The sequence below is a fragment of the Cucumis melo genome, chromosome 10, assembly GCF_025177605.1.
Source record: "Cucumis melo cultivar AY chromosome 10, USDA_Cmelo_AY_1.0, whole genome shotgun sequence".
Classification (NCBI taxonomy): Eukaryota; Viridiplantae; Streptophyta; class Magnoliopsida; order Cucurbitales; family Cucurbitaceae; genus Cucumis; species Cucumis melo.
Genome location: NC_066866.1, coordinates 7,915,596 through 7,925,909, shown reverse-complemented (window position 1 = coordinate 7,925,909; position 10,314 = coordinate 7,915,596). Strand labels below are relative to the sequence as shown.

Sequence of the window (10,314 nt, the reverse complement as noted above, 5' to 3'; positions counted from 1 at the left end):
TTTCAACAAATAGAATTATCTTTTCCTTTCACATAATAATTATATATATATTTCCACATATACATATAATTATCGAATCTCCAACAAACTTTCTACTCTACAATTTAATTAAATAACATCCATAATTATTTAATTTAATTCAACTTCAACAACACTAAAAGTCCACAACTTTACTTAATCTTCATAACATACCATTTAATCAAAACTCAACAAACACCACATGTCAAAACCTCTAGTTAATTAAATATTCATCCAACAAATATTTAATTAATTTCAATTCCCACATAAATCAAATAATTTTCATAAAATGAATTCAAAATAATGCCCAATAATTAAATCTAATTAAACAAAATTAAGATAATTAACTCCAACATTACAGAATCATACGGCCAAAACTAGCTTACGCATAATTAGTAATTGCCATTATAGCAACCACCACCTAATCTAATCTAATCCAACCATGATAGCAGACTAAATATACGGCCTGGAATAGCTCATATGTGATTCATATCCACAAGGAAACACACGACCAAATGGAGCACACACATACTTAGCACCTACCACAGTAACAACATCCATCCAATCCAACCATGATAGCATACGAAATACATTGTCCGAAATAGCTCACACGTGATCCATATCCATAAGGAAACACACAGCCAAACGAAGCTCACGCATACTTAGCACAACCACAGTAACAACATCCATATCGGTCCTATGTGCACATAGAGCCACCCACCATGGCTTAAGCTAAGCTCGAAACCATATCACAATCCTCCATCCATGTCCTTACCTAGACTTAGGTTCTTGGATCTCCGGTCATGACGTTTTCAGTCTTGGAATCCCCTAACGATCATAGGTGGCGCTATGGAAACACATTCACGTAGCCTTAGGGAAATCACCTTCTCGTTCACCATAAACATCCCACCATATTTCAAAACTAAGTAAATCAAAAACTTGAAACATGATTTTTATAGAGTTCAAGTCATACACATTCTCAAAATCGTGATGAATAAACACATCGCTTAAGTATAAATAGAAGCAAGAACTTGAAACCTGCTTTTATAAAAACCAAGTCATAAGCATTCTTAAAATCACGATGCGTAAACACATTATTTAAACAAAAACGAAAACGTGGTCATACAAAGTTTAAACCATGGTAGTTTCCCGCAATATCATGAGATAACATGTATAAGTATAAAAAAAAACTTGAAACTGAGCCACTCACAGTCAATAACTCAATCCCCTAGGGTTATACGTTTTCCCCCACTTCAATTTAGCCTGAAATAATGATCAATGCCCCTCAGTTATCTTCACATATTAAGATATCACAACTATCTCTGAAACACTTCATTATGAAAACTCAAACTATTTATGGTTCAATCGGTCGAATTTTCACTTTTCTTATTAAATTTGTATTATTCCTTACATGCTTTAATTTAGGCTATAAATCCACTTTTAGACCCATAACTTCAAACTTAATACTTATCACCTTAAGCATCCAACTTAAGTGAACCTTAGTAGGTCTTTTAATTCCATACACTTTTATTTCAACTATCAATGAATTTTTATTTTTTAGATTTAGATTCATTATATCAACATGGGTCAATTAACTTGGAATACTTCATAAGATCCCCTAAACCATTTATGTTTCAAACGTGTAAAAACAACACCCAACAACCTCCAAAGCTAGAAGAAAGTTCCATCTTGACCTCTAGTATTCAACTTTAGAACCCGAGTAATATGAATAATCTAATCTTAATGCTTAGACTCACAGTGCATGTAAGAACTCGAAGAAAATTCACTTAAGTTACTCTTACACTTACCAAGCACTTAGCAAAGTAACCTTAAGTTCAACGAAAAATTCTCCAATGGCATTCAACTATCGAATCCTAGCATCTAAAAACCATGGTTTGCTTAATATTGGCACCAAAAATCAATGGTTCTAACGACCTATTCAACAAAGCTTAGAATCTTACCCAAGTTGTGTCAAAACGCCAAATCTCAAGCTTTCGAATGGCTGGATAGCGGCTCAAGCTCTTCTAAAACTCGAATCTACCATCAAAATGTAATGGGTATTGTGAAAACCAAGTCAAAACTTAATGGATAATTGAAATTCATCAAGAAATTTAACTAAAATAAAAAATATTTACCCTAAAACTTAGATCCAATGATAAGGAGTTGGAAAAGAATGAAGTTGGGAGTGATTCAGCTTGTAAAACGACAGTGAACGATGGTTAGGTGCTAGACAACTCAACTGACAACGAAATTCTTGGAGGGACTCAAACAGAACGACTTCGATCGAGCCCAAAGACTTCAAATATATGTGACCTACAAAGGGTTCGACATGGGGTGGCTTTCGTTCGGAGAGTGGGACGACGCGACGACGGCTGATTTGGCGCTGATGAGTCACGTCGCGACTGGAGTGCATCATGGTTGATGCACGAAAGAAAGATGCACGACGTCGGCTGGGTTACGTTGGCATGTAGTCATTGTCCAACAAGTCAAACGCCACAATGGTGGCTAATGGTTGCATCGGCTAGAGGAGAGAGAGACGATGAGCGCAAGGGAGGTGAGTGGAAAGAGATTTCAAGAGGAGGGGGGTCTCACAGTTTTTCCCAAGAATAAGAAGAATTGTTTTATTTTAAAAAAAACTCATTGAAAATAAGAAGATGAAGATAATAATGATAATAATAATAATAATAGTGAGAAATTACCATAATGCCCCCAACTTAACATTAAACTTCTACTTTGGCCATTTTCTTAGATTTTCATCATTTTAACACTTAATCAAAGTTTTGTTCCAAACTAAAATTGTTCCAATTTTTTTACCACAACGATTCAACCTTAACGAATTGGAAACTAGGTTTAAACTTGTTTTTCAAACTTGGAAAATATTAAGTAAATAAAAGGAGAATTGAATGAGAACTTACATTTATCGATTATAAAAGTTTATTGTTCATAGAAGCATTAACGATCAATTTCTACAAATTATTCAAAACTAAACAAAAAATTGTGAATCACGGTAATATGTTTTCAAGGATATGTGTATTTTCATCGTCAATAGAAGTTTATCAATGATAAAAGTGTATCACTTATAGATTAGAACCCTTATTAATCAATTTTTATCATTTATAGAAAATTAAAAAAAAAAAAAACCATTCACCACACTAATATATTTTCAATGATATGCTTCTATCGTTGAAAAAATTTTATCACTTAGAAAAGTATTCCATTGATGGTGTGTTATCACTAATAGATATGTGATACAAAAATATTGGTGATAGAGATATATCAATAATAGTTTGATATCATTGACAAACTGATATATTTCTTTAATAAAATCATATTTGTGATACAAAAATATTGATGATAATAATATGACATCAATAGTAGATTTCGATAAAAGGAGTCTATCAATGATAGGTTGTTATCAGGTATAGACTTAAAAATTTGGAAACTTCATGCAAAATTTAGAAATTTCATGCCTTCAATGAGTTTTTAGTACATTTTATATGGGCTAAAAGTTTAGAGGAAAAAAAATTTATATTTGCAATTAGTTTAAAAAAAAAAGAGTCTATTAATGATATACTCTTACGAAAGCAGTCTATCGATAATAGACTTCTATTAATGATAGGGATAAACTTCTATCAGTCACCGACAAACTTTAAAAACTATAGATTTCCTTCCTCAAGTATATTTTAGTGTTTTTGATGGATTTTTTGGACGTTTTACATAAGGTGGAAGTAAACTTTGCTATGTTTGCAAGGTTGTAAGTTTTATTATTTTCTCAATATTTTAACCTTATTTTTCTCGGGCAGACAAGAAGAATAGCAAAATTAGAGGTTTACTTTGGATAAATGACAATTTTATTTTTAAATTGACAAAATAGCAAAACATAAAATTTTTAAATAATGAATGAGAGAACAACGTCTTAAATACCCCTACCTAATTGACAAATGTGATTTCTAAATACATTTGTAACAGAATCCACAAATACCCTATAATTAATACAAACTATGCACCCACACTTCGGACATGACTGCTCGAGAACGGAGGCTTCTTCAATGGTGAGGAGAGCACGCCCTAGTGCGGCAGCATGCTACAGAGAAGGATGGATGGTGCAACAAGCTTCATGCGAATGGGAGATCGTGACGGCGGCTGGGTTCGTGGAGATGCGACAACGGCGGTCGAAGCTTCGTGGACAAACACCGGTTGGAGCAGACACAATCCACTCGCTTCAGATTCGGATGTCACAACGCATAGGAGATGGCTGACGCAAAGGGGAACGGCTCGGGATGTGGCGGCTTTGGCTAACGACGAACAGAAGCTTTACGGAGAACTAAGGTGAAGGTGGCGGCTTCAACGGACAGAGGGAGATTGTCGTCGGAGATCTCAATGGAGAGAAGAGTGGTAGGGGCGGAGCGGCCGTGTGATTTCGAAGAAGAAGAAGATGAGAGTGGGAGGCTACGGCTAAGATGAAGAAGATGATGTTGAATTTAGGGTTTTAAAAAGATATATAATAATATAATTCATATTATATATATTATATTATAATATAATATAATATTATAATATTTATATCTTTTTTTATTTTTCTTTTCTTTTCCTTTCCAAACTTAAATAAACACACAACAAAATAAATTATCTAAAATTAATAGATTGTACATTATCTTTGGCATGATTTTAGGAATTCAACTTAAGAATCTAAAATTAATACACTGTATTTTGTACCCTAATAATTAGGGAATGTTACAACTAATAGCATATATTTAGGGATTGTTCAAACAATATAATATTTTTTTATTTAGTTAAGAATTAGTGTTTGCAAATACACTGTATTCATGATATGTGATATTTTGTTTGATTTTTTTTATCTCAATAAATACACCGACATGGCAGAATCTTAGGAATCTAATGTTAGCGATGCAAAATTAATGATTTTTCATAAATAATTTAGAGAAAAAAATGTTAAAATTAAGAGAATGTAAACTTAATTTATTATGTGTGTTTTTTTGGTAAATAATTTAAAAAATAAAAAATGATGAGAGTGGAAGGTTGAATTTTGGTATAATTTTAGGGAGGGGTTGAATTTTGAATTTAAACTTAACTAATTTACCAAAATAATTATTTTATTATATTTTCCATGATTTTAGAAAAATCGAATTTTTAAAATTATTTTAAATTATTGAATATTTGAAATTCATTTTTTGTTAATATTTGCATTTTATTTGACATGATTTTAGGAAGTGTTAGAATTTTGAATCTAAACTTAACTAATTTAGGAAAGATAATTATTTGGATTATATTTGTCATAATTTTAGGGAATGATCGGTATCTATGTGCGTTTAAAATTTGAATCTTTTAAATTATTTTTATGTTAATTTTTTAATGTTTTTGTTAATAATTAATTGTTGCATTATTTTTGCCATGATTTTAAGGAGGGATTCACTTTTGAATGTATAATCCAAAAAGGAAAAAATGAATATTTGAAACTCTTTTTCGTTAATTTCTTATTTTTTATCATAATAATTAATTATTGCATTATATAATTTTGAATCTATAATACTTTGGATAAAATATTAAATACTTATTTTTGATTAATTTGAAGGTAAAAATTAGGATAATTAGGAGATATTGAAACCAATTGAATATATTTAGAGATTTCGCAAAGAATATAATAATTTTTTTGATTTAGATGTGATATTTTATTTGATTTTTCGATCTCACAAAATACACTATATTTGTATATGGACAATTGTCATCCGTGGATGGGTAATTTCAGCAAAAAAAAATGAGAAAATATTTAAGACAGTTAGTTTTGTCATAAAGCAAATTAAAATAACAGTTTGTTATTTTTCTATTTTCTATTATTATATTTGTCATTTCCATGGATTCCCCATTTTTCTATATGTGTGATGAGTCTATTTGTTTTTGGATACTCTTTCCTTTTATTTCGGCCTGCATTTCGCAAAGTTATTTTTTTTTTTTAAGAAAGATTTAGAGAAAAGACCTAGTTTAACTAGAATATTTCACAAATATTCTAAAATATATTTTTTTTTATCTTGATTAAAATTTCCTATATTTTTAAGACAATTTTAACCTTATAATTAACATTAATTATATAGGTTTTTCGAAATTAAGTACTATATATTTCCTTATTTATATTATATTCACCATTATTATCTAATTTATAACTTTCTTAGTTATTGTATGAATTAATGTAAAATGTTAATTATTAAGGAAAAAGCGTTACTTTATATTATTTATTTTCATTTATCATCAAATAATATATCTTCTAATATGGAAATAATTTTCAAAATAGATCTTTATTAATTTCGATACTAAATATTTCATCTAAGTTATTCATCCGCCGTCGACAACTACTTGAATTTCCTCACCAGTAATTTCTGCAGTCATCCAGTTTCGTTCTTCACCAATTCCTATTTCGTCCATCACCGATTCCAATTTCGTTCTTCACCGATTCTTAATTTATTTTGTCATTTCGTTCTCCTCATACTTTCAGTCAGTTTTCTTCCTCAATTCCTCATATTTTTTGGTACTCCATTACATCGTAGTTTTCCTATAACATTTAACCTTATATTTCGGAATATTGATTTTAGATATATACCACTTCATATATAGAATAATACAGTTATATTGACTTACAGTAACTGAAAAATCTGATATGTGTTATGTGATTTAGTATATATATACTTCTTCTTATTCACCATAATACATATATATTGACATCTAGTAATCGAAAAATATTATATATTTATTCTGTGATTTAGTATACATATACTCCTCCTTAATTACAAAATAAATTATTAGTGACATATATTTCTAATATTTTTTGGCAGGTGTCAAAATTACAGTATACTTCAATGGCTTTTTCAATAAATCGAACAATTATATTAGTTTTAGTGTGTTCGAAATAACAATTAACGAACATATGTGCTATAAATAATTATACATTAACATTGTATCCAAGTTAGACAGTTTTATTGATATGAACAATATTGATATATATTTGCCTAGGCCCTATAGAATGTGTTAAGAAGAATTTGACTATAAGAAACGATAACGATGTTAAATGGGTTTACCAATAATAATATCAAATGTTAAGCGACATATTGTCCTTATTGTTCCTTCTATTAGCCCTTTATCGATTTGTTTGGGTTCATCATTGTCAAGTTCTTTTCAAACTGAAATTCATGATGATAGAGGTCGTTTGTCTGAAACAGATACATGTAGATTCCAACTTTACATTAAAAATTCACGACATTTTTTCAACCAAATATTTATTCAAACGTGCAAACTATTACTATTAGAGATAATTTCAATAGGTTACAGTGAAATAATGCGTAATTGGATCATTTAAACTGGATTGGATTCTGAATAGATCAAACTACCTTTACTCTTATCAAGGATCTAACATATAATAGCAATTTAGGTTATTATTATTGAAAGCTTTTTTTTTTTTTTTTTTTTCCGCTGTTGTATCCCACGACCCACCCACTCCAACGCAATCATCTTTCTCAGTTCACGATTAGATTTGCCTGCGCCGCTGGATACCTTCCCCTGACCATAGCTCAAGCTTCTTACTCCACGACGACCAACTGATGTTTGTTTCATAAACCGAATGCTAAGTTTGATTAAACTCGATACCCATTACATAAAGCGCTGAAATTTCAATTTTTCTGATGTTGGTTCTCCATGGAAGCTCAACTGGGTTCGATGCCCTCGTGCCAAAGGTAACCAATAAACCTCAAACTTCCTCAATTTCGTTTTAACAATTTCTGAACTCTTTAATCAGGCCATTTCCCCCCTTTCCCTTATAGATAGATTGCATTTACTATCACAACAAATGCGCATTTAGACCTGCCAGCGTCATTTGTGTTCACAACCAAGCTGCACAGCCCCATACTAGTTTCACCACACCTGAGAGGTGCTCTTTTTTTTTTTTTTTTTTTTTTTTCTTTTCTTGCTTTCTGATTTTCCTTTCAATCCCATGATTTTGATTGTGATTTTTATTTTGAATATAGACGTGTCGTTAAGAAGGTTGGGAAGGAGGCACACCATTTATGGAAGAAAAGAGATTCTGCTGGCTCTGGGCAAAAGGCTCTTAATCTTGTTAGAATTGTGAGCTGCGTTTTCTTGAATGTCTCTCCAATATTGAGAGGAAAGGGTGATAGTGGCAATTAGTTTGAAATTCAAATGGTTTTCTTATATATTGTAGGTTTCCCAATGTCCTAATGAGAAAGAAGCTGTATATGGAGAATTGAATAAGTGGATAGCTTGGGAGACAGAGTTTCCATTGATTGCAGCTGCTAAAGCTTTAAGAATACTGAGGAAGAGAAGTCAATGGAAGCGTGTCATTCAAGTATGAATAAGTTTGGTTTTACTCGTTGTCTTTTTGGCCTTTGGCGAATTGGTTCTTTGCTCAGGGTGTTGATTCTAAAGGATGCAGTTGTTGTGTCTGTTTAGAAATCATCTCTGTCCGACTTTTGCTTCTATTTCTTTGCTCGTTCTTTGTTCAGCTAATCTACTAGTGCGTTGGATTTTTGTTGTAATGTTGCATTTATTTCATAAGTTGTGGCTTGTTAAGTTTTTATATTGAAGTTTGTTCTTGAACCTTGGTCCTTTAGACTTCTATGTATGATTGAACAAGAGATGACACTTGGGATTTGGCTGATACATTAAATTGTGTAATTTCAGTTTAAGATTTAGCTTTATGGTCAGAGAACCGATGGTTGTTGGTTCCAGAATTGTGAATGATGAAACAACAGTGACTCTGTATCTTTGAGATAAATGTTTCTCGAACTAGAACACCAAATTGCTTAAGGCGATGCAAGCCTCGGTGTTGGACTTGCAAGTAAGTTGGGCTTTGACATGTGAAAATATTGTCTCTGATTAACAAGAGAAGTTAGAAGAAAAGTTCTCGTCTTTTGTCAAGGTCAATTGCTTTAGTCCTTTCTGTGGTAAAGTTTGGGCTTATGAATATTTATTATGGTTTCTGTATGCAATGTTCAATAGTTGCCTTTTGTCCTTCCACAAGAAAATTGATAACTTGAGACCTTTTCCACCTATTGATATCACTTTCATATGTTGAAGTGCCTTGGCTTGATGAGAGTCGGTTTAATAGCTGTTTATTGATTCTCCCGCCTAGTCTTTTCGTTAATCAATGCTTCTTATTACTCAGGTGGCAAAGTGGATGTTAAGCAAGGGCCAAGGAGGCACAATGGGAACATACGACACCCTTCTACTGGCATTTGATATGGACAAGAGGGTGGACGAAGCCGAATCCTTATGGAACATGATATTACATACACATACACGTTCCATCTCTAAGCGAGTATTTTCTAGGATGATCTCTCTGTACGAACATCATGACTTGCAAGATAAGATTATCGAGGTAATTGAAATGAGAATTTCAATTTTCTCTTCATACGTTATCAATGATCTCAGCTTCAATTTCTTCTCTCTTGGCACAGATATTTGCAGACATGGAAGAATTGGGTGTAAAACCAGATGAAGATACCGTAAGAAGAATCGGCCGTGCATTTCAAAAACTAGGTCAAGAAGAAAACCGGAAAATGGTCTATAAAAGATACAGCTGCCAATGGAAATACATACACTTCAAGGGTGAGAGGGTTAGAGTGAGAAAAGATGGATGGGATGAAGATGACCAATGATGGATACATTAACATGAACAAGTTCATAAGGTATCTATCTACTGATCCCCATTAATTATATGCGCTGAAGCACGCTGAAACAGAGATTTGCAGTCTATTTTGTCTCCTCTGCTCTGAATATTTAGAACAACTTCTAACAGAGATAATGTAAAGATTGTAAGTTGTGAATAAGATATGAAAAGAAAAATAGTGTATATGTTAACCAAAAAACTTCATCTACAACGTTTGCAGTAACTTGTTCCAGATTTTCTTTTAGGCTTGGATTATTCTCATCGGGACATACAAGCAGTAGACAAGTTTTTCGAACCAGATTAGATTTTCATGTCTTTTGCTTTTGCCTAGCGCTACTTATGAAAACAGTAGAAAAAGTAAGTGGACTGAAGGTTGAGTAAATTTCACATCAAGCTTTAGAATCTTCATTTTGAAGCATCAAAGACTAGACAAGCTTTGGACAAAATCACTGCTAGAATTATGCAAAAAGAAAAGTTTAGTGTAGTTTTAAGATAAGATAGATTTGATTTGAACAGTCCCAACAAATTGAATAGATGACATGAACATGAAATCCAAATTCACAAGGGTGGGTAGCAGCAGAAGATGGGTTATAATATAATGTAGA

The 10,314-nt window shown here is 31.9% G+C and overlaps 1 protein-coding gene across 2 annotated transcripts; it reads left to right on the top strand.

The window, feature by feature from the left end:
- Positions 1–7,427: 7,427 nt before the first annotated feature.
- LOC103502655 (pentatricopeptide repeat-containing protein At4g18975, chloroplastic) lies at positions 7,428–9,941 on the top strand. Of its 2 annotated transcripts, XM_008466674.3 has the most exons (6): positions 7,428–7,757; positions 7,845–7,951; positions 8,049–8,145; positions 8,243–8,386; positions 9,206–9,418; positions 9,498–9,941. In XM_008466674.3, exons 1-6 carry the CDS (start codon positions 7,707–7,709, stop codon positions 9,696–9,698), a joined length of 813 nt encoding a protein of 270 aa, XP_008464896.2. In that variant the 5' UTR covers positions 7,428–7,706; the 3' UTR covers positions 9,699–9,941. The 2 variants fall into 2 exon arrangements, with proteins under 2 accessions (XP_008464896.2, XP_008464897.2); XM_008466675.3 differs by lacking the exon at positions 7,845–7,951 and having other exon boundaries at positions 7,456–7,757.
- Positions 9,942–10,314: the final 373 nt, after the last annotated feature.

What these genes read in the sequence shown, in the direction of transcription:
- LOC103502655 (XM_008466674.3), top strand. Translation starts at nt 7,707, where the DNA reads ATGTTGGTTCTCCATGGAAGCTCAACTGGGTTCGATGCCCTCGTGCCA. An exon ending in TCGATGCCCTCGTGCCAAAG is followed by an intron (nt 7,758 to 7,844) that starts GTAACCAATAAA and finishes TTTCCCTTATAG; the next exon opens with ATAGATTGCATTTACTATCA. An exon ending in AGTTTCACCACACCTGAGAG is followed by an intron (nt 7,952 to 8,048) that starts GTGCTCTTTTTT and finishes TTTTGAATATAG; the next exon opens with ACGTGTCGTTAAGAAGGTTG.